We start from the raw sequence: 21,066 nt of genomic DNA, 5'->3' as shown, positions 1-21,066 counted from the left end.
CTGTTAAGAGGCCCTGCAAGAAGACACGGCAGCCACTGGCCCAAGACCTACCTGAGCATGCTAAAGGCCTCAGAGATCACAAAGCACTCCTGAATAAAGCACTGAATTTTAAAATTGGAAAGGGTTTGCGAAAATGCTTTTCAAATGTTATTTTTACAGTATTTAGGTGAGAGTTACTACTCCAGTAGAGTGTGTAAATTAGCATGTATGATCCCCTAGTATCACGTGTACAGTTGATCTTAAGAAAAAGCGAGTTAACATCCGGTGATTTACACACACACATGAACACGTGCCACACGCACATGCACACAGACCCACGTGTAAATCAACATTCTGTTGAGTAATGACCCCTTGGAAGGCAGGAAGCCGCTGTGCTTCATCTGTTCATTGGGGAAAAAAAAATAGCCTGTTTTTATTCCGCATGCTCTGGGGTTCTTCATCAGCTGCTTTGATGACTCTATGATCAGAAAGAAAAGACGAGAGGAAGGAGGGAAGGAGGGGGTGGAAGTGAGAGAGAACAAGATACCTCCTTTCTGAGCTGGGAAAGAAAGTCATGAATTAGGTGGGAGCGCAACAGCCACACCGTGCTTGCCCTCCAGAGGGAAATTTGAGTTTTATTACTTCAAATTGGCCTTGAAATTGCAGCTGGTGCTCACAAGCGCTCCTTTTTAATAGAATAAAATGTCATCCTATGGGAACAACACTTCACAAACCTGCAGTCGTGTTTTCAAAACAAGCTTTCTTTATTAGTGCTATTAGATGTAAATGTTCGACCGAGAACTGAGTCAGAGACTGGCTTCTGTAATTAAATTTTAACCTGGAATAAAGGATGCACTTAGAAAAGCCCACTTCTGCACGGGAGCAGGGTGATTCCAGCTGAAAGCCAGATTACGTAAGTGACGACACGTATCTTTAGCCACGTGATTTCCCTGGCATGGGGCTCTGATGATTGCTCTCACAATAGCACATCTGCCCATGCCACCCCAACCCCCACCCCAAGACAGACAGACAGACACACAGACACACAGACACACACACAAACACACACACACTGCAGCCAGCCTTCCCTCAAAGTTTCACTTTGGGGGCGTTTCCTCATTCCTTAGGCCTTGAAGTCCCTTCTCCACTAAGGGAGGCCCCACAACGATGCTTGAGAAAGCTGTGCTGGCTCCGGACGGTCCACACGATCAAGTAGGCAAATGGGCGGCAGCAGTTCCAGAATAGTCACTGTTCTAGGGGTGTGGCGAGAAAGTAGAGAAGAGCGCACATATGAAAGGAACCAGACAAGAAGCCCCGCACGCCACAGAGACACGTAACTGAATATGCACAGAAAAGGCCCGTGCTTTCCGAACGACCGATGAAGGTCCCGATCCACTGGAAGGGGCACCCACGGAGCTCTTAACTATTGCTCTCCGCTCTTGCCCACTTCCTCACAAATGCTCCGTGAACAAACTGTTTCCCCTTCTCCCACTCTCCGAGTGTCCCTAACGCAGCTTCTTGTCCCCAGGACACAGGAATCTGGAAACCCTGGTGGCACCGGGGAGACCTTACTATGCGCTCATGTAACAGGGAGAGGTACTGACCGGAGATTCCCAAGATACCAGCTCAGAGCTTTGCAATTTGATTTTCAAACTTATCCAGGTGTGGTGGTGAACTCTGATCCCAGCACTTGGGGGAGGCTGGGGATGACTGTGAGTTCCAGGCCAGCCAGGATAATGGTGGCTGTAACACTGCTCACACGTCCAGGAGGAAATCAAGGGACGTGAGGACACCAGCTCCTCTGGTTCCTCTAACTCCTCTGACCTCACAGCGGGGAACTTGGATCCCAAAATTCCTACAGACCCAGGTGACTTCACAGAGCGCAGTGGCAAATGGCAGAGACTTCCCACTGGGACCGTCTCTGTCTTAAAAGCTGCCCTCCCTCCGCCAACTGTGTGCGGCTTTCCAAATCCTGTGACTACAAATCTGCTCAAAAGAGCCTCCAGCTGGCCCAGGGCAACTTTCCTCAGGAGATAACGTGGCTCCTGCCTCCTGCTACTGTCCTACCTAGCCAATCTCCTCCTCGGATCACATGACAAGATGCCCAGCTTCTCCTAATGGTGGCATCCAGCTTCTCCTGCCCAGGTGTCTCCCACACTCGACAGGGCTCCGGGCTGCCTCTCTCCTTCCCTCTGAGATCTTCTCCGTAAAATCTTCCCTTTTGTCTCTGCGCCCCACTCCTCCCTACCCCCTCCCCCGCCCCTCCCCCACGGGTAACTCTCTTGGCTGTTCCCCCTCTACACGGGCACCCTGCCTGGATCCATCTCCAGGGCAGTAGGCCACAGGAAACAGCCACTGTTTCTCCCAGTGAAAATTCTCCAGACCTCCATCTACAACTGTTCAGCCCCTCCAAATGGTGAGTGTACCCCTCCCTCACCACTGACTCAAAGTAAAACCAGACTTAACTCCACATCAAACAAGAACCCACCGAGGGGTCCCCTCCTGCGCTGGAGCCCACACCAAAAGCTCTTGAGTTACAGGAGAGGTGGGGGCGGGGCGGGGGGGGGGGGGCTGGAAGGGCCTGGAGAAAGCCAGTCAGCTTGATCCCTGGCCGTCAAAGCTACCTGTTGGCCAAACCACGTAGTCCTCACAACAAATCTCTTGAATTGGGTTGAGCATGCTACCCCAGTACCGAGTAAGTTTGGGGGCCTTGGTTCTTCTTGCAAACAATTCCAGAGTTGAGTTCTGATTCCCGGACAACCTGATAGTCTGGGCTCAATCAGAAGGCCCCACCTTGCTTTTCTTTGGCTACCAAAATCCTTTTGGCCACAGCTCCTCCCCTCCCTCTCCCCGTCCCTGGGGCCACACACCTGAAAGAAAAAGGTCAGGTCACCCACATCCCTCCTCTGCCCTGAAGCTTTCCATACCAAGTAGCAAACACTTCCTAGAGAAAAAAATGTTTCAAACCGCCCACACTGGCTCCCAGCCACTCCTCCCTTCCACAGCAGGGCTCCCAAGTGCTCAGCGGACCCAGATATAGACCTTCGTTCTCTGCTCAGCCCCTCTCACAGGCTAGATGCAACCATATTTCCATCACTTTGTACTGTCACTTTGTCTGCATGCGGCCGCTGTTTGCAGCCTGTGTGTAAACAGTCTTTATGAGTCATTCTGTGTTCTAAGAAAAAAAAAAAAAAACCTAAGACCTGTGGCCACCATCCAGGTTACAGAGTGCTACATTCCTGATTTTAAGATGTGTTCGTATGTCTGAGTGGGTGAGTACGCACAGGGCAAAGAGGGTTGTTGTTTTCTAAGACATACAGGGACATCTTGGAACTTACCGATACTATTAATGAATTTTAAATATAAACTCTTCTCAATGTCTTCTACAATGTATTTCTGCAGTGAACTGTCACTTCCTGAGTTCTCACTGGTTTATTAAGGCATGCACATATAAAGTACTTCTGATAAAGAAGTTTAAAGAAAGGAAAGGCTTTGGGAAAAAAAAGATTTTTATCTGGGAAATTTACAAAAAGATGGTTTTATTAGTTCCAAATTAATTATAATTCCTGTGGCCAAAATTCTGTTACACTCAGATTAAATTGATGCCTGGTTCTCAGTTTACAGCAATAAAATTTTCTGAAGTACAGATCTCCTCTTAGGAATGTTTACAGAAATGGGCTTAGAAATATAATGATTGTGTTCTATCCTTTTACTAAATGAGACATGTAAAACCTGTGATTAGATTTCTCCAAATCCTGTTGGCATGAACTCTCAATGAGCAAAGCTGTCTCTCACTAGATAGACACTGTCTAACAGTGGGAAAAATTCTGTTACAAAGAATTATGCCTACTTGAGACATTCTGGTTAAACTACAGTGATCATAAAACTTAATCTTCTGGACAAATAATTCAATCTATTTATAAATTTGGCCAGTAGACAAAATCCTCATCGTGCCTCAGATTTTCAGTCATCTGGATGGATGGTTAAATAAGTGATGGCTACTAACAGATCATGAGTTCATCACAGTCAGTTCCTTCCAAGAGAAGACAAGTAGACTGAGTTCATTTGCTGGAAGAAAACTCCGCCAGCCTAGAGGGAAGGGACTGTATTCTAACATTTCTTCAATCCTGTTACACTTAAAAAATGTTTACAATTTTGCTGGGCTACTCTTCAGTGATAAAATGATGCTAATCTTGATTTTCGACCGGACTACAGAAAAGGATGGCATTGCCTTCCTTTAACCGTGTTTTTGATATAACTGCTCACGTACCCAGACTCCACTCTACTGTAGCCCAGTTTTCATGTTCAAAAGCATTCAAATGTGTCACTGTCTTTGTAAAAGTATTTTATGATTACAGCAGCAAGCACCTTGACCCACCATTTTGCCAGCACAGTTCCTATATTTTATATCCAAACTCTAAGTGCCAAAACCTTTTACTATTAAGAAAAGTAGTAGCAGAGTCCAAGCCGTTGGCTACAGTTAGGGATACCTAAAGATTTAACCGGTCTTTCCCCATCTACATCCGGGCACTGATCGGAGACCTTTGACACTCACTGTGCTTTTTTATCTCGTTAGTATTAGATACACTACTAACAATAAACGATCAGGCTGGATCGTGAAGGCTAACAGAATGACTTGACCCAGAAGTTTCTTCCTCAGTGGCTCTGGTAGCCTTTCTCTCTCCTGAGAACTCAGCCTCATCTTCATCAGATCCAAGGAAAAGCTACACCAGTGTTTGTACAACTTCAGCAAGCTGCCTGTGTCGCCAGCACTTCGACGAGTGTGGGGAGTTGGAATGTGACAGGCCCAAAGCCAAAGGTCATATCTTGGGCTATCTCAGCCTTTAAAACAAAACACACAACAACAAAAATGGGCAATCTATTGCCGTATCATGTGACTGAACAGCCTTGCAACCAAATCAAAACAAGGTAATGATACCCACTCTAAGGAGAGCTCCACCAGCCTGACGGAAGTCTATCCTTACTTCTGCCCACACTTCACAACAAATACAACTCAAACTGATTCCAAAACTCTCCGTGGACATCCTGACATCCTTTTAGTGATTATCCCTTTAATAATAGTTTTATTCTTATGTCCATCGGCCCTCTCTACAATCCCTCTGCTAAGCCAGTTTATGCAGACCACCATAAAGTACACCATACGTGTTTACATGGACAAGGCCCTCCTGGTGTATGAGTACTGATCCTGGCCTCTGAATCATCACCCGGGGATGGGGAGGTCTCCAAGATACGCCAAAAGTCTGCAGGAAGCAGCTAGAAATTGACTGTGACATCCACACCCCCAGAAGGCCCCTGCTCCCCTTCCGTCTTCCTCCCTTCCTCCCTCCCTTCTTTTTCCCTTTCCTGTTATGGAAAGAAACAGAGCGGAGATGTTAGACCCCAGACCAGTCACTGCTAAGGTCATGCCAGTTTGCAGCTGTATTCCCCCACTCTCACAGCTGAGTAGACATACAGGCCTCAGGCTACCAGACTCCATGCTCTTGGCCCCTGGGATGGACACGCATTAACTAAAAGGGACCCTCCTCCACTCTTCTCTACAAATCCTCACAAGAGCATACATCCCTTCCTCAAAATACAGGGCTTCCCTCCCCACCAATAAGAAGCAGTGGCCTGTACTCTGGACTAGTCATCCACCACGTGGCGCCAAGCTGCTGTCCACGGAAACCTGTAAGGGACCCCACTCTGCCACATGGACCTGGACACTACTCCGAACCCCTGCCATCTGCTCACTGCTGTGGATATCGCTCTGTATAAATAAAACACTGACTGGCCAGTGGCCAGGCAGGAAGTATAGGCGGGACAAGGAGAGAGGAGAATTCTGGGAAGTGGAAGGCTGAGTGTCAGAGACACTGCCAGCTGCTGCCACCAGGATAAGCAGCATGTGAAGACACCAGTAAGCCACAAGCCACGTGGCAAGGTATAGATTTATGGAAATAGATTAATTTAAGCTATAAGAACAGTTAGCAAGAAGCCTGCCACGGCCATACAGTTTGTAAGCAATGTAAGTCTCTGTGTTTACTTGGTTGGGTCTGAGCAGCTGTGGGACTGGCGGGTGACAGAGATTTGTCCTGACTATGGGCCAGGCAGGAAAACTCTAGCTACAGCTAACTGTCAGTGGCATTAATAACTTTTCTCTTACCCAAAAAGACAGCCTTCCTCCTTGAACCCCTTGAACTCAAATCCAAGATCTTTCAGTGGCCACACTGGGAAAAGGAACACATAAAAAGGTCCAGTTATTACCCCCCCCCCCCGACTCCATCCTTGGGGGACCGGTACTAGGTCTAGGCTGAAATACAGACCAAAAGGCATACATAATGAAGCAGTCCTATGGGAGTGAGGCCCCATCCATCATCACTGCGGCTGGTCCATCACTATCTCACCTCCAGGCTCTCCTGAAAGACGTTCTGCCAAGTTATCAGAACCGTGTGAAAGCTCTTTCTGGGAGACAGTTCCTCCTCCTGCTGGCACCTGGGCATCAGCCTTCCCCTCCCCACAGCGCAGGATTCCTTGGGGTCGACAGTTTCAACAGAATGATAAGGGAAGGGAGAGTCGTGGTATCTCTCTTCGGAATATCTCCTCTTCTCCTAGGGCGCTTACAAAAGTTGCTAACTGTCCTGTCTCTGCCACCCTCTACCCTTCACTGAGAAACTGCGCTGCCAAAAAGTTGTATTTGTTTATATCTATGTCCAGTGTAATATCATATAGTTTATATTTAATAGTGTATATATATATATGTATATATATATATCCATGTGTACTTGTTTCTTTGTGTGTGGGTGTGTGTCTGTGTGCATATTCTTAATCTCATGGTGAACCTGTAAAAGGCAGAAGCTGGATATTACAGACGTGGGCACGTGTCTCTCATTCCCCAGGACCACACAGGAAGGTTATACTACCCACAAGCACCCCAGCTCTGCCTAGGGCGCCAAGCTTTCATTCTGCACTGATCCGTGAGCTGGTTAGCTGCCCACTTACCCACGCTTTCCTTTGGAAACTCTCAGCCAAGACCCCAAACACTTGTGAAATGTTTTCTTGGGTGAACCCAGCTTTGCCATTCTCTAATGGGTTTCCCAAAACGTGGATCTTCACATGCTAAACTTAATAGATTCCTAGGATGGTGGTCAAAGCTGGAGGGGGAAATTAAGACAGGAGTACCCACTGCAAAATGCTTCATGGCAGAAAATGTCTTCTTCAACACGACACGCAAGACGTGGCCTGCAGCTGGTATGAACCAGTGTTCACCCTTTTATGTCTACTATCCTGCTGCTCATTTGTTTCTTCCCAGCACATCAGGGATCCGGGAGGCCAGGAAACCCATTTTGTTCCACACAGCGAGTTGTGGGACTCTGACCTCTGACCTATCATTGCTTGAAGACAGCCTCCTCAGTGGCGCTCTGTGCTCAGTGGACACTCGCGCTTCCTGCCCAGTCTAGAAGCAAAGGGCAGGTGACCAACAGAGGTCACGTCTCACAGAAAAAGAGTTCTAAGAGGGGACTGGAGAGATGGCTCAGCAGTTAAAAGCACATGTTGCTCCTGCAGAGGCCCAAGGTTCGGTCCCCAGCACTGGTCTGATGGCCTCTTCTGGCTTCCACAGGCTCCTGCACACACATGGTATGTATAAACTCATGTAAGCAAACACACACACACACACACACACACACACACACACACACACACACACACCCATTAATAAAGAGTGTTCAAACCATGGCAGAAACGTTCCCCTGACAAGTTACCAAAGAGCCCCAAGACAGGCAGTAAGACAACCAGAACTCACGCAGAGGATGAAGACGGCCAAGGTTAACAACAGGAAATGAGACCAAAGCTCATCAAATAGCTCAGAAAACAGGCGAGCAGAGCCTGCAGGATTACAGACTATTTTGGCAAGAATCTGGGTTAGCAGACTAATAAACTTATGGAGAAAATTATAGTCAAAGAGACAGACTCCAAGCCTACGTATATCTCCATGGGAGACATCCAAAAAAAAAATGTATGTTTGCAAATAGCAACCTTCTCATCTGCTTTAGTGTGGGTTCACATTCTCTGGGAAGAGCTGAGGGTCCAGGAACGGTGCTCAGACTCTGCAGAATGGGCGTCTTCTGACTGATCCCATCACTCTAATAACTAGCTGTCTACCGTAACGAGTCTCTATAGAAAACACAGCTATTGCTGGGCCAGGGTTTTTCTTCAGGATGGCAGCCCAGCAACCCGGCCAACCCCAGACATGCCCAGCAGCATCAGGAAGAGAGAAGGACCGTTCTTGCTGTGGACTCACAGCCTGACAACATGCATGTCACCACTCAGAAATCCCTCCCTGTATCCTGGTTTGTGATAACTGTCCCTAGGGAGACAGAAGGGGACACCCATTCACCCTAGATTGGCACCAATGACAAGCCAAAGTGCAATTTCACCCAAGTCCATTTTGGCGAGACCAAGGAGTCATTGGGCTATCTTACATAGCGTGAGTGAGGGGCCACTTACAGGAATGTGGGCGACTCCCCAAGACAGCTGCATCACTGAAAAGCCCCATCCCATCATAGATGGCGACCTCATTGAAGCTACAGCATGGAGTCCTGCTTTTAATTAACCCTTTCTTTTCCATGCACTCCAAATCTCCTGGGATCCTTTGCCACTGTTGGAAAGGGGCTGGGAATAGTAGCTGGAATCCCAGGGGAGGTTTCCCGACTCTCTCCTCTCCTGCATCTACTGGGGAGTGTCTGTTAAAGGTTCTGTTGCCATTATCTCAAGCCTGGCTTGCACTGTCTTGTTCTGCTCTAGTTGCCATGGCTACCAGGCAAAGTCCAAGATGGCATCTTGTTATAACCAGAAGAAAAAGTGCTATACAACACTCAGGAAGATCAAAGCATGCATCTGTGTGTGCCAGAGGTTATTATTGGCATCAGGAATAGGGCAGTGGTCTCCTCCTTGTGGGGCTTACGGTCTAGTGGGGAGGTGAACTCATAAGCATATATCATGCATGATGCGAACGCATCAATTAGAGTCCCATCTCACCCCTCCCATACTCACAGCTCAGAGGCCTGGCTCTCCACACCTCTGAGTATGACCTTATTTGGAGACAAGGTCTTTAGAGAGGTAATGGAGTTGAGGTGGGGTCATTAGAGGGGATGCTGACCTATTGCGGCTGCTGCCTTCGCCAAGGGGGAAAGGTGAGCAGAGATACAGAGACAAAAACATGGGAAGACAGCTATCTACAAGCCAGCGGGACAAGTCTGACTTCCCTCGGCTCTCAGAAGGCACCAACCCCACCAACCCTGACCTCCAGAATTCTCTCTCTCCCTTCCCAGGCCTTGGAACACATTCCCCTCTTCCTCAGGGTCAGCTTGCCAGGAAATCACTCATGATACAATACACTGACCTAAGGTGTAGCAGATTGAACTATGCCCAGCTCACACAGACAGCTTTAAGTCCTAACCTCCAGCACAGTGGTTCTCAACCTTCCTAATGCTGTAAGCTTTTAATACAGTTCCTCACGTTGTTTGTGACCCCCAACCATACAACTATTTCCATTCGTACCTCATAACCGTAATTTTGCTACAGTTTTGAATCATAATGTAAATATCCGAGATGCAGGACACTGCTATGCGACCCCCGTGAAAGGGTTGTTCCACCTCCAAAGGGGCCGAGACCCGCCAGTTGAGAACCACGGCTCTAGTGCCTGTGAATGTGGTCTTATTTGCAAATGGGGTCTTTGTAGATGTAATCAAGTTAAAAGAAGACAAAACTAGATTAGAATGGATTCTAAATGCAATGGTGGAGCCTTTATCGGAAGAAGGAAGCCACTCAGCCGGGAGACAAAGGAACAGCCCCGTGTAAAGGGAGACAGAGGTTGGTGGGCCACATCAACAATCTCAGGATCTGGAGGACGGTACGAGCACCAAGCATCAGAAGAAGCAAAGTGCCTCCAGAGGGTGCATGGCTCTGCCCAGGCCTTCTTCCTGGACTCTGATCTCCAGAAATGTGACACAATAAATAACTGTTGCTGAAGCCACCTAATCTGGTAATTTCTCACAGCCACCCTAGCAAACTAACAGAGAAAGTCAGAGCGAAAACCTGCTCAAGGCATCCCTCTGCCGAGGTGGTGCAGGTCAAAAGGCCGGCAAGGTGAGAGTCACCTGTGCAGGCTCGTTGCCAGCACTGAATGAGAACATCCATAGAAGATCCTGAGTCCATCAGCGAATATCAGCCACCGTGCTGGCACTCCAGACAAGGGCTCTCAAAGCTACCAGCATCATCCAACGTGTGTGATATCCAGGCCCTGCTTTTCTACACTTACCAACAGGGGAAAACGAAGGAACCTGGGGGGAACAGCAGCCCCACCCAGGAGTCTGATTGAACCCTCTTATGAGCTGAGAGTTGAGGATCCCCACACAGTTAACATTTGCTGTGAAGGTTGTCTGCATAGAGATAATACCCCTTTCACGGAGATACTTTAAGTAAGAATGTTAAAATAACAATGAACCTCACTCAAGGTCTAAGCCCAGGTGGCCCTTCTTCATATACCCCACCCCGCACCCCAAGCTGGAAACCAGCCATGTTCTAGAAATCTCATAAAGAAATGCCATCTATAGTAAAAGACAACCTTTATGATGCATGGCTTTTCCTTACCAGACAGCAGTCCCTCCCGAAGCATCTCCAGGGCCACCCTGCAATCATGATTTCATTTTTTAAGGAGGGGGAGACAAAGGAAGGGGGCTTCTTAGCAAGCTTTTCAGACATAACTTGAAAACCACCAAAACCGTATGCATGGATTGCTGAGACACTGAGGCAGAGCTCTCCCTTGCGGAGACAACACGCACATTTGATGTGCATGTTGTCTCTAGTAACCTCCTAGTTAAGAATCTCTGTTAAAACTTCTTTGTGTGTGTGTGTGTGTGTGTGTGTGTGTGTGTGTGTGTGTGTATGCGTGTGCATTCACATGTATGTGGGTGTACATGTATGTGAGTGTACATGTATGTGGAAGCCTGCCCATGTCACAGGTCTCCACTTGTCTTACTGAGGCAGAGTCTCTCACTACAAATAAGCTCATCTCTTCGGCTAGTCTGGCTAACCAGCTTGCTCTGTGGGTTCTCTGTCTCTGCCCCCCCCCACTAGTATTATCTGCCATGCCCATCTGGCTTTTGTGTGGGTTCCGGGGACCCGAACTCTGGTACTCACATTACACAGCTAGTACTTCCCACCCTGAGCCATCTACCCAGCCCTAAAAATCTCCTTTTACAATTTTAAATTATTCTACTTATTTACGGGGATGGCGGTGGGGGCATGTGCCCTGGCACGCCTGTGGAAGTCATAAGGACAACTGGCAAGAACTGGCTGTTCTCTTCCATCGTGTGGACCCTTGGAGATCGGGCTCAGGTCATCAGTCTGGGTGGTCAGTGCCTGTACCCACTCCTGAACCACTTCCCCAGCCCGAAAGTCTCTAAATAACTGTCAGCTCCGCTTCTTGCTTACCCTGAAACTGTTCGGTCGACATCGAGAATCCAGCCAGCTTCACCGGGGCGGGAGCCCCTGAAAAGAACGCCTCGGGACGTGTCCAACTGCGGCTGACAATCGCAGCATCCAGCCACACTCCCGTGAGAGAGCAGGGAGGGAATTGAGGTCAGGTCAGGCTCTGTGGCCAGAGCCGGGGCACAGCAAGGGTGAGACGGAAGTACCTCGATGGGCAGATGCTGGCCTAAGCATGCACGAAGGCCTGAGGCCAATCACCGTGATGCTCTGAACAAGAACGGCCCTCATAGGGTTGTGTATTTGAATGATTGGTTCCCAGCTGGTAGAACTGTTTGGGAGGGATTAGGAGGTGTGGCCTTCTTGGAGGAAGTGTAATTACTAAGGGTAGGCTTTGAGGTTTCAAAAGTCCATGCCCAGCCCAGTCTCCCTCTCAGCCTCCTGCTTATGGATCAGATGCAAGCTCTCAGCTACTGGCCCAGCACCACGCCTGCCTTCCAGCCCCCATGCTCCCCACCATGACAGTTATGGACTCTGAAACGGCAAACAAGCCTTCAGCTAAACGCCTTCTTTTACAAGTTCCATTGGTCATGGTGTCTCTTCACAGCAATAGAACAGTAATTAAGACAGTCCCCATCACTGAATAAACTGGGCATGATGGCGGACACCCACAATCCCAAGACTCTAGAAGTGGGGGCAGACGGACCAAACAGCTCAAGGTCTCTTTTCCCAATGACATGGCAAGTTTCGAAGGCAGCCTGTGAGACCCTATTTCAACAACACAAACCAAAACCAATGAAGTAAGGCGCACTGACTGGGGTGCAATTAGGCAAGACGAAAGTCTCTCAATTAACATGAATGATAGAGAGGGGCAAAAAAAGAAAAACCTCCAGTACAAATGCCACTTCATGCCCAAGCCATCGACCCAACCTGCCCATCTCTCCAGATGGTTGTGGCTGGCTGCCACGCCCCACCCCTGCTGGGAAGAAAAACACTGCTCTGGGTAATTGCCATCTCCCTGGAGTAGCCGCCAACATGCAGGCATTGATGGGCCCGAAGACCAGAGTCAGATTAGTAAGTGCAGTCTGGACTCAGCACCTGCAGAGAAAATACAAGCTGTGCTCCTCCTCGTGGGCACCCTTCTGCACGGTGACGCTGGCTCCCGGCACCCTTTGAAGTCCGTTGGCCCTGTATCAGTGAGCACGAAGAAACAAGCCCTGCATGCCAATCTCCCTCGTCATCACCAAGTACTTCAAAAAGATGAGGCCAGGCCGGAAGTTCAAACGAACGTGCCCACAACCGCACCACCTGTAATCCAGGAAATTATAGGCACTGCCGTCACAGGCGACTCACAGGGCAGGTGCCTCTGCGAATCTCCTCTTCTTGCCAACAGGGCCCCTGCTGGAGGTTAATAGGAACTTCCAGTTCTCCACGAAGGCCTTGTGCCGCAGAGCCACGGCCCCTGAAATCTCTAGCACTTCAAAAGAAATACAGGATTTAGCACCTGTTTGTTTCAGAAATACTTGCTAAAAACAGATCTGCCAAAAGGCCACCTCTAAAATTAGTCCTATTTCCTGCTCCGCAAAAACATAGTAAAAGGGTAATTTTAGTAACTTCTTCACTCCAGGTATCTGGTACCGTGGTGTTCTGTGCAGGATGACTTGTAACTTACTAAGCAGCCAGTCCTTGTTTGGGGCCCCAAAATAACTCTAATGAAATATGTCAATGGGCTCTTTAAATAAAAACCGACGGTTAGAATGAGTTATCTGAGATAGTTCAGTGTACCCTTGGCCTCTTAATCACAGGCGCAGTGAAGGTGAAGGAGCCCGCAGCCCCCCTCCCCGCCCCTCCCCCGCACCCCTGCTTACCCTGTGCCCGAGACATCCCTGTTCTTTCCCCTACTTTGCTTTGTCCTTAGGTATTTTTAACTTCATCACATTTGCTGGGGTGGGGGTGGGGGGCGCACAGCAAAGGGCACCTGGGGAAGTCTGAGGGTCAGGGGACACCTCTTACAAGTTGTCTCTCTTCTTCCACCACGGGGGTACCAGGGAGGAAGCATAGGGTCACCCGGCCTGCCAGCAGACACCTGTCACGGCTAAAGACCCTTCCGCTTTGTTCTGCTCACGTTTTCAAATGTGATAGCAACGTCTCGTGGGTCTAACACAAGCATCTCTTTACCTACGGAGAACCACTCTGAGGCCACAAGCACAGCCATTCCCCCCCCCCCCCCCCCGTCAGGTTTGCTAGCCCACACTCCTGCCCAGCAACTCCGTTCTCTAGGTCAAAGCCACAATGAGTGATGCTTTCCAGAATCTAACAGATGGTTCCTGGTCCAAACATCACTTCAGCCATGAATGAGAACAGAGTAACTTAAGAGTCCCACATGAAATTTATTTATGTGGATATTTATTTCTACGGACAGAGACCGTCTTCACTAAAGGAGAGCAAAATTAGGTCTCAGGCCTAAGCCATCCTTTGGGTCCCGCAGTAAAGGGGGCCATCCAGAGTCAGGTTACTTCCAAACTTTAGAGGCCCTTGAGGTAAAAACACTGCCCTGCCTTGCAGGAAGCAGGGTCAATAGGAGCCTCTTGAGGAGATAGAGCTGAGCCCAAAATGAAAGTGGGGGGAAAGGGAACTAGTTTGTTATCTGGACTCAGCCAGGAATGCCCAGCAAACCCCGGAGGATTTTATCCAAAGCATTTTGGAAATATGCACCTTATCAAAAACACATACCCTCCCCCCACCTCCACCGCCCACACTGCTTCAAAAGCCTTCCACTAGCACGAGTCTGGATCTGGCCACAAACCAACCAAAATAAAAACTCATGCTCTGATAAGAGATGCTCTGAAACAGATGGAACTCAAGATCATGTGCCCTTGTCTCCCTCCTCGCCTGGTCCGCGCATCCATTTCTCAGGACGAGCTCCTTCTGAAGGCTTCCACACATGGTTCTCCCTGCGGTATTCATCGCTGCATTTTTAAAAAGAAAATCTGTACCCACCGAAAGTGAAAAGCAAAGGTGAAAGGCTTTAACTGGAGTTATGCATCCCGAGAAAGGGGTAATGCCGGGTGGGGATGCTGAAGCGGGCTTCCACGCCATCTGCTTCCCCCGGGGCAGATGGGGGGGGGGAGCCCCTTGGCCTGCAGTTTGCAAATAGCTTGAGGTTGCCTTCACTTTTTAACTTTGCTTAATAAGGCAAAACCCAAAACAAAGGAGGGCTGAGGACTCATTAACTCACTCATATTTCTCTCTCTCCTTCTCCCCACCCCCTCTTTCTCATCTCTACGATCTGCTAAAGCCCACATCTATTAGTTAAGCACTAATGGTGTAGGGTTAGGGAGATAAAAGCTATGTACGAAACCACTGTTTCTTTAAAGTTGACAGCTGAAGGAGCTAAAACCCAGGTTCCTCCTGATGCGGTTGTCCTCAGAACAGGGCTGGTCCTGGCTAGAGAAAAGCACAGCAGGAGAGACCAAGGTTTGAAGTATCACCCCCTCCCTGGCCTCTACCTCTCCATCCAGGACTAGAGTGTCTAACTAGACCAGATCAGTTGGTTCAGGGAAATAATTTTACATCCACCGAGCAGCTCCTCATTGTACAGACGAATTAAGCAATCATAAAGACAGGAAGAAAGACTCTTCATCTGGACCCCAGGTGGGCAGAAATTCCTTGTATCCCAAGGGATCCTCATTGGGCAGGAGTGGCATAGGACACCAAAAGTGAAGCACTGGGGGGTTGGTGGGCAGGGGTAGAGGGCTGAACTTTGAATACATCCTCAGGCCAAAAATGTCAGGCCATGGGGCAAAACTGCACTATTGAGGAGCTGAGGTCCAGCCCAACGTGGCAAGAACCTCTAAGGAATTGTGAGCCACGGGACAAGAGAAAAAGAGGTACTTAACACCATGTGACTAACACCAAGACTCACCTCTTCAGAGAGGTGATGTGTATGGCCAGGAACAAACTCCTTCACCTCCCCCACCACCACCAGAAAACAGGAGAACCCAGCAACCCAGCACCCTGAATGGACCTCCGTGTGTCAGGCAGGCAGCGCACTGCACACCAAAGAGCAAATAAACTTTTGCTTGCTCCAGTCAGAGCGACTACAGCTAGCGCCAGGTCTGAAGAGTTTGCTCTTCTTAGAAGGGCTAAAGTGAGTTCATGCTGAACTCTTGCATTTTGCTTGGAAATGCAAGCAAGAGGCACTTTTGAAAATGACTCAGCCTGGCCCTGCTTACCCGGTATACAGGGGCACCCCACTTGGGACGGCTACAGAAAAAGAGGACAGCTCCTAAGGATGATGGAGCCCAGTGCTCAGATGTAGGAGTCTCCCGGACAACGGAACCCAGAAGGGAAACAAAGTATCAGGAGGGCTTCGGCAAGGCAAGCGCAGCCCCTTGGCACAGTCACCCGACTTCTCACAATTTATCACTCTCACAAACTCTTAGGCCAGGCAGGGGAACCTAGGCCAGCAGACGTAAGGGTTTGCCCTTGGGCTATTTGCTGCTGGGAAATATTTGCCCCCCCCCCCGCCCCAGCTCTCCTCCTTATCCCGCATGAACCCCCAGCCTGGGGCAAGTGTTGGAGTGTTAGGTCTATGTGAGGATACCAGTTTGGCAGCCCGGAGCAATTCCCTGTGTGGGGCCACCCGGCCTCAAAAGTAAGTCAACCTCTTAGGTTTCTTCTCACAAATCTAAGTTACACCTGAGCTCTGCCTGCACCTGGCCTGGCAAGAGTTCACACCCTCTAACTTCTAATTAGGTCGAAGTAGTGGCACTCCCGGTATGGGGGGAGAGGCTCCTTTCCTTTACCCTCCTCTAGAAAAAGATTTAAAAAAAAAAAAAATGGTTATCTCCAAATCTCCAAAGTCCGCGGCCTAGCTGCGTAGCTCTGCACCTGCCAAAAACAGGGTCTTCGCTGCAACGCTACAGCTGCCCCAGCCCACGCACGCGGCTGGAGAGGGTACGTCCCCGGCCTCAACTCTCCTCCATGTCCTCACCAGAGCCCAGGAGGGACGAAACTCTAAGCAATCTCAGAGCCTGGCTACCCTGTTTTCCCGCCTCACATTCCAGACGACGCAAGGCTGACCCCCCCACCCACCCACCCACACACACACACACAAACACAGGTCTAGATCTAGTTCCACCTCCCGTACGGTCAGAGACAGCAGGACCCCCCGCCCCCCAACGCCACCTCTACGCCCGTCCCCCCGCCCCGCGTCCCCTTCTCTGGCGTCCGCCAGGCGGCACCCTTCCAAAACAAAACAGAAAGGCAGTGCGGGGTAGTTTCGCGGGTCCATCTATCTGTCCGGGTCCCCCACCCCACGAACCTGACCCCCACCCCACCCCCATCACCCATCAGTGGGTGCCTGGTGGCCCACTGCGAGAGCCTGAGAGTGCGTCTAGCTACACCAGGTTGGAAAAGCAGGCAGGGTGCTCGCGGGACAGTGCTCCCAGGTCCTCCCGCCAGGCCCGCGCGCCCCGGCTCACCTTCTCCCCGGTCAGCACGTGCAGCCCCTCGCGCACCTTGGCGAAGGAGCCCTCGCCCAGCTTCCTGCTGCCGATGAGGTAGTTGCCCACGCGCTTGTGGTGCTGGAAGTCCCGGAGCCGCTCGCGGGACACGCCGCTCACCCAGGCGGGCAGGAAACTTCCCTCGCAGGCCGCCGCCGGCCTGGCTGCGTCCTCCGCGCCCCCGTCGCCCCCGGGAGCCGCCGGCTCGCCCAGGAGCCCGTCCCCCGCCGCTGCCGGCATCGCGCCCGCTCGGCTCCCGCGCTCGCAGCCGCTGCTCCTCCTCCGGCTCCCCGGGCTGCCCCGGCTCCTCCTGCCGCCGCCCTGGACCCGGCCCCGCCCGGCCCGGGTCTCCGCGCTTACGCCCCCCGCGCCTCCTTGCGAGCGCGGCGCGCAGACAATAGCTGGCGACGGGGCGACCGGGGACCCGCCCCCGAGAAGTTCGTCCTCGGAGGATCGGTCGCTCAGATCGCGTCCGCCGTCCCGTCGGGTGCCCTGCTCGGGTGCTGGAGCGAGCAGCTGCTGGTCCGAGAGGAGCGAGGTCGGGTAGCGGGGTCCCCCAAGCCCAGGCGCCGCCGCCCTCTAGCCCGCCGGGTCGTCAGCGGTGCGCCCCGGGGCCGCTCCCGCCGGAGAGGAGCGCGCGGCGGGCTGCAGGCGCCCTCTGGAAGGCAGCAGAAGAAAGCCTCATTCAGTTTGAATTTGCAGAAATTTAATCCGCTCGCGGGCGGCGGGGACAGACGCGAGCTCCACTCGGCAGCCCGAGCACTTTCAAATCCCTCCTAGCCCCTCCTTCCTTTCCCCGCGCGCAACAGCCGAACTCGACCCTTGCAGGAGAGGGGAGGGGAAGAGAGCGGCGGAGTGGGCGGCGAAGTCACCTGAGCGCCAGACAGGGGGACCCCGCGCGGCCGCGGAGACGCGCGCTCCCGGGCAGTCCAAGACCTGCCGCCTCTGGCGGCGGGGATCGCGCTGGTTCTGTCTGGGCTTGAGCTTTCTGGACCTTTAGGGAGCGAATTTCCGCACTAGCCGCACCCACCAGGGGCAGGGGAAAGAGAAAGAGGAGCTCTGGACTGTAGGAGGGTTGGGTACCCAGCCCAGAGCGTGGCACACAGTAGGGACCCCGGACGATGGATGGATGGATGGATGGATGGATGGATGGATGGATGGATGGATGGATGGATGGATGGATGGATGGATGGATGGATTTCCGGGAACGTAGCAGGCTGTGTGTCGGGGTTCGCGCGCAGACCAGATGACTGGGTTGAAGAAGCAGCCGCCACAGTTAATAGAAGTGGCGGCAGCGTAGGAACCAGGGCGTTTGCTGCCTGTGCGGGTACGTTTGCACCCTCTCTGCTTTCCATAGCGATGATGTCGGTGATTGCAGGGTGATCCGGACCAGAGCTTCGCCGCCGCTCCTGGATGCTTTTGTTCTGCGGGCTCTGTACTGATCTCACATAAACAATTACATCTGTTCTGAGACACCCGATATCTCCAGGATCCCCAACATCTTCGTGAACCAAAATGAGGGTTACAAAAAAAAAAAAAAAAAAAAAAAAGGATGCAGACAGGCCTTTCCAAATTGCGACCTGTTGAGGTGGCCGTGTCTAATGCAAATTAATTTAACCTGTGGTCACTCATCATCTGAGCTCAAGGGGAGGATTCCCTCCAAGCAAAGTTCATTTCATTGTTTACCCCGCAGTAAACAGGTATGACATCATCGATCCACATTAATACTCTGAGATGGGGGAGGGGACATAGCTGTCACCCTTCCAGTGTGCGTGGGGCGGGGAAGGGGGTTCCCTAACCTATCTGAAAAATAACCTGAAAAAATGCCTGTTTTCAAGTTTGAGCATCATTTGTTTTGAATCACGACATGCTGTCAGTCTCCTCCCTGGCTCTCATGACCCAGTCTAGTGCTGGGCTCTCCTTGATCTGGATTTCCCACAATAAAGACAAGCGTTCCACTGCTTTCTTGCTGTGCTTAAGGGACTTCTCAGCTCCTACACTTTCTGCAGGGCGCATCCAATCGCTTTCGCGTTTCCCATTCAGTAATTTAATTTTGAGAAGACAGGAGGTAGGGAGAGAGGATTTGCTAGGTCTACTGTGTGGGGAGGATGAAGCCCACTTTGGGGGGAATCTTCCACCAGGAAAGGATTTAAAGTTTCCCAGTGTTGTGTCATTTAATTTTAGGAAATCAGCTCTTTGTGAAAACTTAAGAGATTTGTTTGTTGCCATTTAAGGCAAATCCCAGAAAGTACTCATCATTTCTGGGGGAAACACTTCACAAGGGGTGCAAGTCCCTTACAATGAAATAAAGACTTTCTTTCCTTTTAATGTTTTGATTATGCCCTCCCAGGGTAGGGGTCAGGAAAGGGGTGAAGAAGAGAGAAAATGCAGGCCCATTAAATCTTCTTCAGGCCCTGCTGCCTGGGTCTGATCCAAGCCCACTGCTAATTCTACTGCCTGGGATGGATGCCAAAGAGAAGTTCAAATCCCACCCCTGCCTGGGGTTAGGAGCTGGTTTTTGAACTCCAGTTCCTGCTGCCTGATGTGAGTTTACTCAATAAGGAATGACTCCGGGGTTCATTTCATGAGACAAACAACCCCACAAAATACGGCATCACCCTCACACTAGGTACTCTGGAGGTACATGGCTGAGTCACACTAGGTACTCTGGAAGTACATGCCTGAGTCACACTAGGTACTCTGGAAGTACATGGCTGAGTCACACTAGGTACTCTGGAAGTACATGCCTGAGTCACACTAAGTACTCTGGAAATACATGCCTGAGTCACACTAGGTACTCTGGAATTACATGGCTGAGTCACACTAGGTACTCTGGAAGTACATGCCTGAGTCACACTAGGTACTCTGGAAATACATGCCTGAGTCACACTAGGTACTCTGGAAGTACATGGCTGAGTCACACTAGGTACTCTGGAAGTACATGGTTGAGTCACACTAGGTACTCTGGAAGTACATGGCTGAGTCACACTAGGTACTCTGGAAGTACATGCCTGAGTCACACTAAGTACTCTGGAAATACATGCCTGAGTCACACTAGGTACTCTGGAAGTACATGGCTGAGTCACACTAGGTACTCTGGAAGTACATGGTTGAGTCACACTAAGTACTCTGGAAGTACATGGCTGAGTCACACTAGGTACTCTGGAAGTACATGCCTGAGTCACACTAAGTACTCTGGAAATACATGCCTGAGTCACACTAGGTACTCTGGAAATACATGCCTGAGTCACACTAGGTACTCTGGAAGTACATGGTTGAGTCACACTAGGTACTCTGGAAGTACATGCCTGAGTCACACTAAGTACTCTGGAAATACATGCCTGAGTCACACTAGGTACTCTGGAAGTACATGGCTGAGTCACACTAGGTACTCTGGAAATACATGGTTGAGTCACACTAAGTACTCTGGAAGTACATGGCTACGTCAGAGCAGTCACACATCATTGAAGAGCCTCTTCTAAGCCCCTAAACTTGGAGGGTTCCTATGACAGGCTAGCTGCCTTTGTGTACTGGGGAGATGGCTCAGTGGTTAAGAACCTAAATTGCCCTTCCAGAGGACTGGAGATTGGTTCCCAGCATACACATTGGTCTGCTCACAACCACCTGTAACTCCAGCTCCAGGGGATCTTATACCTTCTTCTAGCCTCCAAAGGCGCTTGCCCTCAGGGGCACATGCTCCCATACATACACACATACATAATTTAAAATAAAGCATTTTTTAAAAACAAGTTATCTGTCCTCATCCAGGCTGGGCTGTTCTAACTCCACACTTTCACTTACTCCACACTTGCATCCGAACTGCTGCTTCTGATCCATTTTCACCCATCATGGGTGTTCTGTAAGAAGCCCTTCCCAAACAATGAGCTGCTATAAGCTGTTGAACGCTCTCTTCTTCTCACTGGGTACCATTCAGCTTCACATCCACCTTCTGTCTTCCATATTGCTTATTGGATGTCCTTCTTTTTTAGAACCAGTGGACAGGGGCTGCACCTTCTTGGTTTGGGTTTTGCCCTACAAGCACCCTGCACAGTGTCTGAGCTACAGACTTGTCTAACTAAAGAGTATTTGTCAACTA

At 50.4% G+C, this 21,066-nt stretch overlaps 1 protein-coding gene across 1 annotated transcript in view; it reads right to left on the bottom strand.

The window, feature by feature from the left end:
* Hunk (hormonally up-regulated Neu-associated kinase) overlaps positions 1 to 17,542 on the bottom strand; it is a 114,666-nt gene extending 97,124 nt beyond the window's left edge. Inside the window, exon 1 of the mRNA XM_076549169.1 lies at positions 16,950 to 17,542. Within this exon, the coding sequence (XP_076405284.1) occupies positions 16,950 to 17,210 (261 nt within the window). The 5' untranslated portion in view covers positions 17,211 to 17,542. The remainder of the gene's footprint in view (positions 1 to 16,949) is intronic.
* Between the last annotated feature and the right edge of the window lie 3,524 nt (positions 17,543 to 21,066).

This window comes from Peromyscus maniculatus, chromosome 12 (assembly GCF_049852395.1).
Source record: "Peromyscus maniculatus bairdii isolate BWxNUB_F1_BW_parent chromosome 12, HU_Pman_BW_mat_3.1, whole genome shotgun sequence".
In the NCBI taxonomy this organism is placed as follows: Eukaryota; Metazoa; Chordata; class Mammalia; order Rodentia; family Cricetidae; genus Peromyscus; species Peromyscus maniculatus.
This window is presented reverse-complemented; position numbering and strand designations above follow the sequence as displayed.